This window comes from Tachypleus tridentatus, chromosome 9, assembly GCF_004210375.1.
Source record: "Tachypleus tridentatus isolate NWPU-2018 chromosome 9, ASM421037v1, whole genome shotgun sequence".
NCBI classification, from domain to species: domain Eukaryota; kingdom Metazoa; phylum Arthropoda; class Merostomata; order Xiphosura; family Limulidae; genus Tachypleus; species Tachypleus tridentatus.
In genome coordinates this window covers 120826917-120842855 of record NC_134833.1, presented here as the reverse complement: position 1 = coordinate 120842855, position 15939 = coordinate 120826917, and the positions used below count along the sequence as shown (strand labels likewise).

The following is a 15939-nucleotide window of genomic DNA, read 5'->3' as shown; positions in this document are numbered from 1 at the left end:
TACATATATTACTTCACCCGTGTGTTATGGATACCTAAAATAGGAACATACTAACACATAAAGTATACGTGTATTTTCATTATTATGCACACCGAACGACTGTTAGGAACTATACTTTTACAGATGTATTTCGTACACCATTGAACATGTCTAAATCGTAAGTGTTTACTACATTAAATTAATAGTTAAGGCCTGTCTTTAAACGCAGATAGTTCTGTTTATTCTTTACAAGTTATGAATTCCTCACTGATAGTTTGATAATATACAGTACAATTTGATACACTTCTCAAACAACATTAAGTCACCAATGTAGTATTCCCTATAATTCTTTGCCATTGCCTCCAAAGGAGACCCAGATCCACTCCATCATTGCTTGGTCTATTCGTATCTGACTGAATAATGAGATCAAACCCTCGTTTTTAAACACATTCATGTTCCCAAAGCACAGAGCGCATTTTTGTAGCAACCCGCAGGGATACACGAATCCATGGAATCACATTTCTAGCACGCTAACCGTAAGCCACGCCCAGTCACGTGCCTTACAGCCTACTAAAACTGCTATTAATAAGACATTGGGTATCGTCAACTTACTTAGTGTGCAGTCATGTCCTGCTGTATATAACTACTCAGGAACAGTCAAGTGGTGTTCAATCTGTTTCAAAGTAAACCGTACACATGCACTATGGTGGTGAGTAGAGGTTATGAGATTTTGGCAAAAGTTTAAGGATACAAACACGTCTATGTTAGGCCGATATCTTGAATTATACTTTAAAAGGTTACATAAAACGCGCACAACACACATAAGCCACTTCACTTTTACACCAAACATTTCTTACTGCAGAAAATATCGTGCCTAAGGTAATGTTGCTGATAATCACAAACATATAATTTATGGTTTGGTTTGGAATTCACATAAAGCTACATGAGGGCTATCTGCGTTAACGGTCCCTAATTTAGCAGTGAAAGACTAGGGGGAAGGCAGCTATTAATTATCATCCACCACCACCATTTTAGCTACTCTTTTACCAACGAAGAGTGGGATTAACTTATTATTATGAACAGTTCTTTGTGTCCTACATTGTAGTAGTTTTATGTTACCGGCCTTTACGTCTTCCACCATGGTAACGCTCCATGACAAAGCATAGAGAATAACATCGGAACATTGCAAAAGCGAGCACAGAACTCCGACTTCCATCCGGAGTTCTTTGTGTGCTCGCCCTCATGTGCGGATCCCTCAAGTAGTGAAAGTTGCCAATGCTTTAAAGGAAGAGTGGAACACAATACCACCAGCTTTCTACCAGACATTAGTGGTCGGTTTTCCACAAAGCATTAAAACTGTCGTTCAGGCTAGAGGCGGACCAACACATTATTAATTTCTTGGAATAGAAACACGTCTTATTCTCAGCTACCCGGTATCAGTCTACTCGAAAATACCACAAATTAAAAAAAAAAGTTTATTTCTCAGTTAAAACAAAAACACTCGATGGAGGAGTGTTGTTATAGTATGTTGCTGTAAATAAACCCTTTATCAATATATGTCAATAGAAACACGATGCAAAAAAGCTTATGTGTATGGTTTTAAAATCAGGGTAAGTCGATCATTAACACACAGGCATAGGATACAACACCGAAAACTGACAACATCACGTCATTTTTACCTGAAAACATTCAATGAATTCAGTATGCACTTGTGAAACGAACACAAAATTAAGAACATCTGTTTAAAAGTTTTGATGGGCCATACGTTTATTTTGGGTCATTCACTTCAAATGAAGCACCCATGGCCACAGGAAGATAAAAAAAAAAAAATTACAAATTAAAAAAATTGTATATAAACATTTCATTGTTTGTAGACGTAAAATAAATATAATTTTTAATAGTTTTCATATCATAAATTATTACTACACTAACGTATTCATGGGGCTATGGCCACATGTACAAGGCTGCTATAATATAACTTTAATTCCTTTAACCAAGTTACGAACGAAAATTAGTAGGCCTACTTATTAACGTACTCTAAAATAAATCAATGTCAAACTTGAGATCCACTTTCAGGAAATTCCCGTAAAAGTGTTTTCGCAAAATACTCGGGTTCTCCGAGGGTTTGGGAGAAACGTTGACCTTCTTGCAAATCTCGGGGCCGAGACGATTCATTTAACATCACTTACAAGTTAGGGGGTGTGTGTGTTTTCTTATAGTAAAGCCATATCGCGCTATCTGCTGTGTCCACCGAGAAGAATCGAGCCCCTGATTTTAGCGTTGTAAATCCAAAGACTTACCGCTGTCCCAGCAGGGGGGCAGAAGTGAGCGAGTCCAGCAATTTAAAAGAAGAGGTCTTCGGAAAATCGCCCGGTTCCCTAAAGGGTTGGGTGGACACTTATACTTTTGTGAAAACCTCGCGATAGAGATGATTCGTTTGGAACACAGAAACACTGAAGCATGAAATAATATACCAAGTTCATTCTTTGAGTACCATTCAATAAAAATTGATGAAATATCTTTACTATTATTTTGTAAGCATTTCAAAATGGTATACCAATTAAACGTTTTGATCGAGTGCTTCTTTGCAAATTCTTGGCCAGCTAAATAAAAATTATCTAGAGGGCTGGACGCGACAACAGGCTGCAAGATGCCCATTCTTACCATAAACGATATCTGTAAAAGGTATCCATGAGCAAGCAGTCTTAACGATACAGTAATGAAGTTATTTATGGAAACGCAGAAATGGTAAGTACAAGTAAGGTGTAAGAATCACTAACAGTGAGTAGTTACAACTGGACGGTGAAGTTATTAATGGTACAAAACATTACAAGACAAAATACAAAAGTAAAACGAGAAACTTGCATAATGCACTAGCATTTGTTTGTTCTATAGTCTTTGTTTTCATACTATACATTATATTTCTGAAATTGTATTCCAATTGCCTTGTGTTACTCGTCACACAATCTGGCCAAGTTATTAGGTCACCTTTAGATTTGACCTTCTCACTTTTTATATAAGTACATATAGCCTCAAGAATGTTCATTTCGGGGATGTGTACATGTTTAGCCATAGTTGTGAGAGTTGTCGACTTGATTTTGTTTTATTACGTTTGTTATATAATTGACTTTTTGAAAGATCAATATCCACCGGATGAATCGCGTTCCCGAGGGAATAGAACATTATGGATCAGAATCTGCCTGTACGTTTCAGCAGTCAAGGTGTTCTCACTTACGTGTAACTTTATAGATACCATTAGATGAGATGCAGTCCCAATTTGAACTGATCATTCGCTATTATTCACTGTAGACGTGATACATTGACTATAATACCATTCTCTTCATATAAACTATTGTTGGTCGTTGAGAAATAATTCGAACTAGGATTCGTATATAAAAACAAAAATCACATTTCCCCAGCTCTGTTTGTTGCAAATTCGTGAAACAACGCCTATTTACTTTTGCACATGGCCATGTCATTATAAACTGTTTTTGACAAGCAAGAACTCCACTGAGGCCACTTCGAATACCTTACAGATCTTAACATCACATTTGAAAAGTTGTAGTTTTCTACATTGATTACTTCTATTATTAACAGTGACACTTTCACTTCACCTTGTCAGCGTCTTGTAAACATTTCCTACTGAAACACAGTCCTTTCACACTTGATCAGCCAAAACATTCTACATCTACACGACTATAACTGGAATTCACTTTACCATGTCTAACAGCAATTTTTTTAGTTAGTTTGTGTTTGAATTTCGCACAAAGCTACACAAGGGCTATCTGCGCTAGCCGTCCCTAATTTAGCAGTGTAAGACTAGAGGGAAGGCTGTTAGTCATCACTAACCAACGCCAACTCTTGGGCTACTCTTTTACCAACGAATAGTGGGATTGACCGTCACACTATAACGTCCCCACGGCTGAAAGGGTGAGCATGTGTGGTGCGACGGGGATTCGAACCTGCGACCCTCAGTTTACGAGTCGAACGCCTTAATCCACCTGGCCATGCTGGGCCTTTATTGTATTCAACTGATTAGTATATTTTAAAATATATTTCCGGTGACTGTATTCTCCTTGATAAAACAAGATAAATTATTTTATAACGTAGTCCCCCCTCTCTCAAGGGAAAGTAAATCGAATTCTTTCCAGAAACAAAAATCTCGTTTTGCTCGAAGTTTCTCAGACATGTCACTACGCTGTAAGATACTTGTTTTCACTTATTGGTTAAATCTGACATCGTGATTTCATTAACACTGTTTTATCCGTGAAAGATTAATGTTAACATGCGTGAAGTTAATCCTGGATTCTTTGCTATATTATGGTAATAATTTGAACTATAACTGGAACACAGATGTACAAACACATTATATACGATTTATATAACAAATAAACTCTGAGGTACCACCAAAACATGTACGTTGTTGTACCGGCAACACCCTTATTCCGGTTATGGATAGTACATCGTGCTCACACCAAAACAACGAGATATTCAGCCTAAACAGTGGGAGTTAAGAAAGTTCCTGTTAATGACAGGGCGGTGGTATGTCCTTATTGCAGCGCCAGCATGGTTTCCATCCTTGGCAAGTTTTCATAGAACCTACCACTTGCTACGTTTTCAGCATGCTGTGCAAAGGCAGGTAGGTGTTGGAAGGAAAGGGGTGTTGAATCTTATTGCGCTTGTCAACGTACTTCAATTGCTCTTATTATTTCGTTCTCATCAAAATCCGCTTTTGGTTTAGCATCTTTATTTGTGACCCCATGATAACGCTTTCGTCATCGTATTTTCTCCGTTTACATTATATATTAACTAAACGAACATGAAATACCCGAAAGTTTTAATCGCACTTCTAACTCGTTCTTCACCGATTTGAGTGGTTACGGATATTCACACATAACTTCACAAGAGCTATCTGAGCTAGTCGTCTATAATTTTCAACTGGCAAACTGGAAGGAAAAAATACTGTAGACAGCACATGGTTTAGTCTAACAAAACGGTGGGATTTGACTCTCACTATTATAACACATACGACTTCAAGGTGCGGAATACGATTTTGTTTTGCGAAAAGAAACGTCCACGATGAACTCTTGCATCTAAAGGTCGAAACGCTGATCCTTAAGCCCCGTTTTGCCCGATTACCTTGTTTCATTACTCTACACAACTCGTTTATTCTCTACACTCCCATTTATAATCCATTATGGGCCCGACATGGCAAGGTGGTTAGGACGCTCGACTCGTAATCTGTGGGTCGCGGGTTCGAATTTCCATCACACCAAACATACTCGCTCTTTCAGTCGTAGGAGCGTTAAATGTGACGGTCAGTCCCACTATTCGTTCGTAAAAGAATAAACCAAGAGTTGGTGGTAGACTGTGATGACTAGCTGCCTTTCCTCTAGTCTTACACTGCTAAATTACGGACGGCTAGTAGAGATAGCCCTCGTGTAGTTTTGAGTGAAATTGAAAAACAAAAACAAATAATCCATTACCCAGTTTATTTTGCAACGAGTAACATGCCACATTTAATAACAACCCAACCAAATTAAAGTTTGCAATTTACTGATGGATAGCGAATTGTATGCATGGTGCAGGAGTTATAATCAAAACTTGTGTCATAGATTATTTTAAGGGGATTTACTTTTATCTAAAATATATTTTTATGACATATTTCAGTACCTTTTTTCTTCTTCTTTCTATAAAACACATAAACAGAAAGGCATAAATTTAATGTGAATATTTTAAAATATTTTTCAAAATAAATATTTGTCTCTCAGCAATGACAGCTTTTCGGAAATGATTAAAAAAGGCTAAAACATATTAAAGTTTCGGTCGATAAATTATAAATAGGGAGACTATAAATACTATTTGCCCGAAACGTTATACAGTTTATTAATATTTAAAATGATTTCAACCATCTACGTATTACTAGGTTTTGCGTCTCGTGACATCATTTGTTCCTTGTTTCAATATGTTGTTCCCCTGCATTCGTACTTTCTATAAAACGCCATCTCTTGGTACTGTGATTAAACATCTTCCATTGCTTCCTACGGGTTTCCAAATACAATTTGTATAAAAACATAAATATCACTTAATTGATGGCCACTGTTTCTGTAAAATTAAACTGATGGCAACATTATGAATTGTGTGTAATTATATTTCCTACATCTTACCTACTGTTTCGTCACTTAAACAGTTCTTTAAATATGACTTTTTTTCAAACTTATTCACTTAATTACAAACAAGTTCACGAGAGCGAGGAAACCAAATGGCGCAAAGATCCATAATACACACGAGGAATTTAAATGACGTAATTATGGCTTAATTTCGTGAAATGGCAGGTGCAGTGGAAGCGTAAACTCATGTTTAATATACTGCTTATTAGTTAAATCTATAAGACATGGCCAGCTGTAATTGCCAGCTATAACAACGAGTCTGTAATGGTGATAAATATTTAGTCATGTTAGATGATTCTGGATATAAATCTCTAAATCCTTTTTCAAAATACGCAAACCGAGATTTTGTTAATGGTGAATACCAACTTATTTTACAAGAGTACCACTTCTGCCATTTCGCTCATGTATGACACATAACACATTAGTATTTTTTTTTTATCTGATACGTACTGTTCCGTAAAACCGGGTTAATGTTTAAGTTTCCTACAATTTTAATAACTGTGATGTATGTTCATACTTTCTGGTGAATTTGCAGTGGTACTTACAGGATGATAAATGTGGTTTCCTCCTACATAAAATACACTAAAAGTGTTTGTAAAAGTTGGTCTCGAATTTTAAAAAAAAAATCCATTCACTTTACGTTTGTAGTACAAAAGAAGAGTTTCTTAGATATTCTCAAAAAGCCCTAAGTATAAGAAATAGGAAGATGTCATCACACTCGTTTATGTATTTTGACAGAGATCACATTATGGACAGCACATTCTATAGTCATTTCCGTTTTCTTGGAGCCACCACTCCTTAAAAAAAACGCCCAAATCTCTCCCTCTTTCCTAAGAACAACAATGAATCTATTATTTGTAGCCACGTGATGCGCACACCGAGAACCACTCTCGTACCTGTGCACGTGTACCGAGTTGTCCTATAGAAGAGTAGACATACAGTCTGGCGGCAACGAACGTTCTGCAACACATCTGCAGTACACATGAGTCATCGCGCTTACCCAACCAAATCTTATACCAAACACAACAGCCCTTTTGAAAGAACCGCACCTGCTACACACATGAAAAACTAAATTACACCCAAGATTTGTGTAAATATCCTGGCGTAGAAATCCCCAACAATATAAATAGAGCAATCATCCACCTATTATGCATCTTTCAACTGTGAGTCATTATGCACATACTTTTCCACCTATTTATTTGCCTCTAAAAGTATTTCAATGATATTGAAATCTGTCAGTCTATATTTAGATTGCTGTTGTTATCGAGCAAAACCACATTGGACTGTTTGTTGTGACCACCGTGTAGAATGAAAACTCAGATTTTAGTGTGTGTAAACTTGCCACTGACCCACCAGGGTATATTTAGCTAGCTTTATTTACTATCTATATATTTATGTGGGTAAAATTATCCGATAACACAAGCTTTTTTAGATACCATTATCTACTTAAAGATCTACTTGTTTGTTTTCCCTTACGTAAAAAGGTGTAGATTAATAAGTAAGGGAAACCAAACACGTATCTCTTTAATAGAAACAAGTACTTAATTAAGAGATAGATTAGAAAATTAAACAAACTAGCTAAAGCTCATCATTTCTGGCTACTAATTATATTACTAGTGTATCTGCAAACCTTCCAAGAAAGGTTTATAAAAGTGCCTCAACTTACATAGCCGATTACTTTTGTTATTATATATTTATATAAATTTGTTCCACTTTTTTTTTTTATCTCATTCTAAACCTTAAACCACTGTCCTTAAAGTTCCTATTTAGCCGATACATGTATATAATTCAGGTGGTTGTTAAAACATAATAGTACACACAAGAGAAATAAGTCGTAAAGACTACTATTTCCTTTTCCCTCTTTTCCAAATTAGCTAGCCTGATAATTCATCATTTTGTTTTACAAACCCTTTCAACAAGTTATCTAACGCAATTTTCCCCAACAACAAGTATTGCTTGTACCTCACCCGCTGTTTATAAATTGACCTCATGTAACTATCAGCTTGTTTCACTAACCAAATTTTTAATACTTCCTCAACCCTTCCCTCTTTTCAAATCATATCCTGTCCTTCTGTAAAGATGTTTTCTTATCACCTGCCTCAGTATATGATCTGAAGTAATTAACGTTAATGTAGCATGTCACTGCTCTAATGAGGTTAAAAACTGGTCATGAATGTGCTGTACACTGTTCTAGTGAGGTCATCCACTGCCCAGAGTGCCCTTCACAAAATTTAGAGCTACAATATTTTTTCTCCAGCTAGTGGTAGTTTCTCCTTTGTAAATAAATTAGTATTTGCACTAAACCCTCTTTCCGTATCAATCAATAGTCAGGAAAAGTTAAGCAAGTTTTGGCAAGTAAACCAGAGGACTTTCTTCCAGTCTTCTTCCACAACACTGTTTCAATAATGATTATTTCCAAACAACATCATCTGCTTCCTTCCTTTCACCAAAGCATTTTTTTACATTACTATCCAGAGTATAAATAATTCATTCTATCCCTACAGCACTAAGATACCTCCCAAAAGTGATCCTAATGTATTTGTATTAATTTCACCAACTGTTCTATTTCGAAATAATTATTGAAAACAGTGTACTTTTTGTAGAACAGGATTTTCTATCGGGAGTTTCCCTTGTTATAAAAGACAACAGCAGTGTAAAATGAGCACACACACACAAATATTTTTATTTAACTCACCAAATTTCAAAACCAAGTTAATGGCGTTAATTTCCATTTCAACAATACCTATATCATGGATTCTTATTTAAACAAGAGATGAAATCTTTCGATGCGTCAGATTAGTATTAAAGTAGGCAGTTGAATTTTGTTTAGAAAGTTAAAATATTTCAGACAGTGAACGCAGTTTATAGGGGGACATTTAAAAGTACTACATTCTTTCATCTTTTATTTTAAAAACACAAATAAGAACTCCCTTCAGGCTCACTTTATACTTAAAGTAAACGCCCACATCCGCTAAAACCAAAAATAGAAACTGTACCGAAAATGACTCTGGGGCAAACGAGAATGCAGGTCCATGCCTTTCTGTACATTCCTACAACCTTCCCAACATGCAAGACATAACAACTGATGTATGTCCATGACAAAACGTTCGATATCCAAATTCAAAGTTGAAACAGCCTGAAGGTTGCATGCTCCAAGTACAGTTACTCCAGTTGATTCTTGAGTACTGATGAGGTTAAACTTTCTGTGCAATGATATGTTAATGTTTGGACCGTCTGTGGATTATCACTCATAATTGATGACGGTTAACATTATTTAGATCCTATGCTTCTGTATTGTAATAACGATGGCCATACGTTCTTGAACACCTAACCAATATCACAGATGTATATTAAGCTGCTTCGTAACTTAGTTTTCAGTATACGATAATAAAATGCTCTGTTTAACTTACATCATCCAACAAGTGTCTTTAATAACGAGATCAACAGTATGCATGATGGCATGCGAGGCGTTTAGTATAACTTAAACATATCCATATAAATTACCCAAATTCCATTAGAAGACAGAAATAAGTAGTCCAATTGAATAAATATCTCTGTCCTCAGAGTTATGTCATGTATCAATGTATCAGAAGGAGGCTACGCTTTCAATAAAAAACCTCCGATGTCTGGATGCGAGCTCCTCTATTACAATCATCCTTGAACACACTCTGTCCTCCAGATGTTAATTTGAGTTGACATGTAGCAGAGCCCCTCTCAACCTCTAAAGCTGCAAGACGGGGCAGAAGGTTTGCGTATATTTTTCTGGCTACCATTACTTATAAAAAAATTTTAAAAATGGCTACTACTACTTTCTGGCACATGTATTTTCACAAGCTACCATTACTTTCCAACAAGTCAAGTTTATTTATCTTACCACTACCTACAAATACATTGTATATTTATTGGCTACCGCTACTTACAAACATTTTTGTTTTCCGGTTATTGCTATATATTCATATGTATTTGATTTTCACTAGACCTCTGATCTGTCTATTTGTCTGGCTACCATTCTATACTATCTGTCTAGTTTCTAGTATATTTTTATTGAAATATCTTTTCGTTATGTTTCGGACTATTCTGGCTACTTACGTTCATTCATGCAGCTGTCTCTCTGGTTCAGAAGTGTTAATGTCACATCAGGAATGTATAAAACATGACACTCCACCAGCAGTGTAAAATGTTATATTCCGAAAGTGGTGAAAAATGTGATATATCGATGTAGAATGTGATACCAAACTTCTACCAGCAGAGTAACTATGGTACCTTATTAGCATCATTCTTAAAACAGAAAAACGAACTTCATTGTAAAATATATTCCATCAGGAGCACAGCTGGGGAGAGGGTGGGCTTAATACTGAACATTTTAAACTTTTTAGAATATCTTAAGATTTCTTTTGTTTAAACAAACATTTCACTTTCATGTAAATTACTCATATTTTCTGTGCAGAAGAAAATTATCTCATTTTGTTTCTGAAAAAAGAACCCATCCTCTAATACGCTTCTGATCCTACAACATTATATGATACTCAACTTCCGCTAGTAGTATATAGTTTTCCTAATAAGAGCATAATATGTGATAACCCACTCACTACCTCTTGACGTGACGTTCGCTAGCAGGTAGTGAATAATTGTGTCTATTGTGGAGTAGTGGCTGTGAACTCCAGTGAGTACAGATATATACTAATAAACAGTTACTACTGAAGCACTGAGCATGACTCTTTATGAATCTTAATCAAATACTTACAGCCTTGAAGTACTTACTGGCTGTCAACCTATCTGAAAGTAGATATCAGACCTTACTGCTTTCTTGCCATAAATTAATTCATTTGGTTACACGTGTATGTTCACACACCATACTTTACTCCAAAGTTTTATTATCTCCAGTCTTCTGAGAGATTCGAGAAAACTAGTAAGTTTAATGCTTACATCTCAAAGCTTAGATTACGACGACAAATTTTCCTCTTTGAAATCGCAGAGTGAAAGAAATGTTTAATGTATAAATCACCCTTATTAGCCGGGATGAGTGGGCTGATAGAAAGAACAACACATATGGTTTCAATACGTAATCGCAACACTGCAGTGTTCAACTTCAAATGTTTCACTTTTACGGAAAGAATATATCTCTGACAAAGGAAACATTCATCATCAATATTTTAAGTTGGATTATCGTGTATTTAAAACATATCACTCTGTAAAATCGGATAAACCACTCCATTATAAATTCCCTTGAGAAGAAAAAAACACTTCGCTGCATATGTTCTTTCAAAACAAACCACTTGGATATGTTGTGTTCTCGTGATACAAACCACTTCGTTAGGCACATTGTCCCCAAACAAACCACTTGGGTATGTTGTGTTCTCGTGATACAAACCACTTCGCTGCATATGTTCTTTCAAAACAAACCACTTGGGTATGTTGTGTTCTCGTGATACAAACCACTTCGTTAAGCACATTGTTCCCAAACAAACCACTTGGGTATGTTGTGTTCTCGTGATACAAACCACTTCGTTAGGCACATTGTCCCCAAACAAACCACTTGGGTATGTTGTGTTTTCGTGATACAAACCACTTCGTTAGGCACATTGTCCCCAAACAAACCACTTGGGTATGTTGTGTTTTCGTGATACAAACCGCTTCGTTAGGCACATTGTCCCCAAACAAACCACTTGGGTATGTTGTGTTTTCTTGATACAAACCACTTCGTTAGGCACATTGTCCCCAAACAAATCACTTGGGTATGTTGTGTTCTCTTGATACAAACCACTTCGTCAGGCACATTGTCCCCAAACAAACCACTTGGGTATGTTGTGTTCTCTTGATACAAACCACTTCGTTAGGCACATTGTCCCCAAACAAACCATTCCTTCAAATACACGCAAGTTTTTCAAAATACAAAAACTTCGTAAGGTAACTCGGCTATATAAATAATTTTTTCACATAAAATGTTTCAAAACAAATAAATTTATTGAATGAACTGTTATCAAAATAAACCGCTTTATTACCTGAACTGTCATAAAAGTTAATGACTCCGAAACTAGAAAGAAAAACGAGTCTGTGGATATTTTCGTAAAATTCAAAATAATTTAATCTACGTAACTATATATAAAACAACAATCTTTATTTTTAACCATAAGTGAACAGCCACAACTCTTAAAAGTTTCAAGTAGTTGTGACAGAATTACCTGTCTACACTACAGTAAATACAGTGACGTTTTTAGTATCATAACAGCTCACACTTGAAACTAGTTACTATTATACGTGTTGAAATATAATATCAGTTCCATACCTGTGCTTAGTAGAGAAAAGCATACATTTCCATTTCTTCAAATCTGGCCATACCATGACTTCACTTTGGTTTCACTTTCAACTTCAGTTAAGTTAATAAGGTCAGGGTTACTCTTTCTTGGGTAAACGGTTTTCAACACGTTAGAAAAAAAGCGCCATTTCTTTTCAAAAAGTTTCAAAGAAAGTTAAATTTTTGAACGTACAAAACATAGAGTGGATAAAAGGTCTCCGCCTTCAATGAATTTGATAACACTGGTTCAAATGTAAGCCTAATACAACCGTCACAATTTCAACGATATTATCAACCCACACCTCTAGTCATCTTACGTCGTGTCTCCTACGCTAGACTCACCGGTAACTACGACCTAGCGGTTGGAGTTAAACTATTTAATCGTCAACAAGGTAATACACATGCCCATATTTTGTCAAGTCTGGTAACAATGGACGCAATATGTTCTTAATTTATTTTCTTTATCAGTTACAATATTATAAAAGGATCACTAAAAACACGCCCAAGAGTTAAATTAAGACAATTATGTATATACATATCCATTGTAAATGTATAATGAATGACCTTTATCGCAAGACACCTAGCGTTCATTGTTGTTAGTTTTGTCCGAACGAGGGCGCTGGAAAACAACAGCTTTGAAGAACAGTCGTGATGTGAACTGATTGTTTTGTCTAATTTCCGTAACAGCGAATACATAAATTTAATTTTTTGGTGCAAAATAATCTTGTAAAAGTGACTATGTTTGTGTTTTAAGTTTAGTTCGAGTTGTTAGCAAAATAGGTTTTTCTCTAGGTATTGTTATGTACGATAACACTACACTGACTTCGTGTTTTAATATTATTACTGTTTGCGAGAATTATTAAACACACGTGTGTGTCTATACATGGATATACATATAATTAGGCTAAAACGATTTTTTAACCCGACAGCTTATATCCATTAAAGTATTACATAGGCTATAACAGAAAAAACTACGAAAAATTGTAATAGTGAAGCGTTTGTTTTCTTAATTAGTTCTTAGTTCAGAGCTAAACAATGGGCTATCTTCACTCTGACAACCACGGGGAAATGAGCCCTGGATTTTGCGTTATAAAGTTTGTAAACTTACATCTGACACAGAGGGGAGACAATACTGTAAAAATAGAGAGATAATTTAAGATTAGAGAGCAATCATTGATAGGTATGTATCTCAGGACGGCTGGTATGGGTATTAACACTTTTTAATAAAACAGAAAACAACGTTTCGACCTTCTTAGGTAATTTTCAGGTTAACAAAGAGAGAGTTTGCAACTGACCGTTATCAGGTGCATGTCTTAGGGACGAGAGGGTACGGGATTGTCGGGGCGTTCCAGTTAGATGTCAGGTTGTTAATTAATATAGATATAAAAGCGTTCCTTCAGATCGGTTTAATTTTGATTTTAGTTGTTATCTGGGTATTTCCTATGGTTATATTGTATTTTTGGTTGTTGTTTTTTCAATTTCCAGTGTTCAAAAACGTGTCAAGATGTTTTTTGTATTCTTTGAATCTGGTTTCCACTTTTCTGCTTATTTCTCCAATACAGAAGTCGTGCCATATATATGCAAAAACGGCTCGTTTGGGTTGAGAAAATATTTTACATAGAAGAGCGAACAACGTTTCGACCTCCTTCGGTCATCGTCAGGTTCACAAAGAAAGAGGTAACTGACCGGAAGCTGACCACATGTTTGAAAGGGGTTGTGTAACTGAGTGTCGGAATGTAGAGGGCGGTATTAGATGTTTGAATATATAATAACATCTAAGTAGAAGTATTCTTATAATATTTTTTTATTATATACAAATTCCACTAACTCGCAAGACTAAAATATGAATATGATAATCCTTTGTACAACATCGTGTTAGACATAAAACTGTATTCTCCAAACAGCACTAAAGGCAAACAAAAACTCCAAAAGTTCGACAACTATACATTTAACAACGGTACCCAACCTCTAATCGCTTCAAAACACAACAATTTATTTATCCATTCTTTCTTCTCGATATAACGTTCACGTCTTATGAGCGATGATATTCGTTTTAATCACATCGATCGGCAGAGCAGAGCAAAAACCTCATTTCAAATACATGGAACAGCGAGCACTAGAGTAAAAGAACACACAATTCAGAGCTTTCGTATGAACATTACTAACGCGTAGGAACACGAAACTGTAAGGGTAACCATTTAACTTATTCATGTAGAAATAAGAATATTAGGTAGAATAGTTGACGTGACTTTATATACTTGGGGTCAATTAACAGAATGAGCCACGACGAGTATTTTCCGTATTCTATTGCCATCAAAGAAGCATTGTAACTTTACAATTATCGGAGTACGTGTAGAAAAGTACTTTTTATTAATCGTCTCTGTGTTCAACTGCGCCACCACCTTGGAAAGTGTTGAATTATTTTACTTGGCCTTAATAAGATTGTTAACAATTAGTAATTTAAGAGAGAGAATAGAAATATTAAAAAAATTACAGAAACGAGATAAGTAACGTGAAGAGAAAATACAATAGCAAATAAAGTAAACAAAGAAACTTAAGGTTCGAGACAGTGTTGACGTTGTTTCCTCACGCTACAAATCCCTATTCTGACTCCATGCCCAAAAGCTGTAACATTTAGGAAAGTCAAAAAAGGAATTTGCAGTTTAAATAAATAATCTGATTACTCGAAGCTACTTATTACGTTTCTGTAATCGTTTGAAGATCCCTATATCTCCCTTTGTAGATTAACAATATTTAATAATAGTTTCTTTAATTTTATGTCCATCATGGACATAAATCTGTAGAATAGCAATACTGTCCTATATGAAACAGTTTAGTTTAATGAAATACAGGCAGATTAAGTGTATGTTACTCCTGACGTCATGCCCACAAAGTTATCATTGATAATGGTACTACATTATGTTGCATGGTGATTACCATACCACGTCATGTACATGTTTGCAACACGTAGCTACTATGTGTATACTCTTTAGCTATATGTGGAGTTTGTAAACACTGGATTGAAAGGAATACTGAACTATACTGGAATGGTGCATGGATAGGTATTTGTAAAAGCACTACTTTTATACATGCATGTATGCATTGGCATGTTAGCTGGTATTTATATTGCATGTATACAAGCTGTATAGATGCATGCATCTATTTTAAATATATATATGAGACAATGTGTCATCATATAATAGGATATGCATCCACATGAACATTTCTAATACTTGTTATCGCTGTTGTTTTCCTTTCTCTTTCTCCCCTCCACTGGTCGAACGCAGGTTAATTAACTATTACGAGTTGATTGTATTACCATACCCCACCCCCTCTCTATTTCTGAAGGAGGTTTGATCGTGGCACTTCTACCACCCTCTTCCATTATGACGACCCTAAACTCTGGTGGGCCGTCACTGGTGCACACTTTATCTGAAACTAAATATTTTCTAAATAAAACATTTGGCGACAAAATGTCTGCTCCACTTTCTCCTA

General features: G+C 35.7%; 1 protein-coding gene across 3 annotated transcripts in view; it reads right to left on the bottom strand.

Moving 5' to 3' along the window:
• LOC143226211 (uncharacterized) overlaps positions 1-15939 on the bottom strand; it is a 117355-nt gene that overhangs the window by 87032 nt on the left and 14384 nt on the right. The window contains exon 1 of one of the 3 annotated variants that reach the window (XM_076456898.1): positions 12436-12914. The exons of the other annotated variants lie outside the window; for them this stretch is intronic. Coding sequence (XP_076313013.1) covers positions 12436-12491 — 56 coding nt within the window. The 5' untranslated portion in view covers positions 12492-12914. Of the gene's footprint in view, positions 1-12435; positions 12915-15939 lie in introns of those variants that run through there. 3 annotated transcript variants of the gene reach the window in all.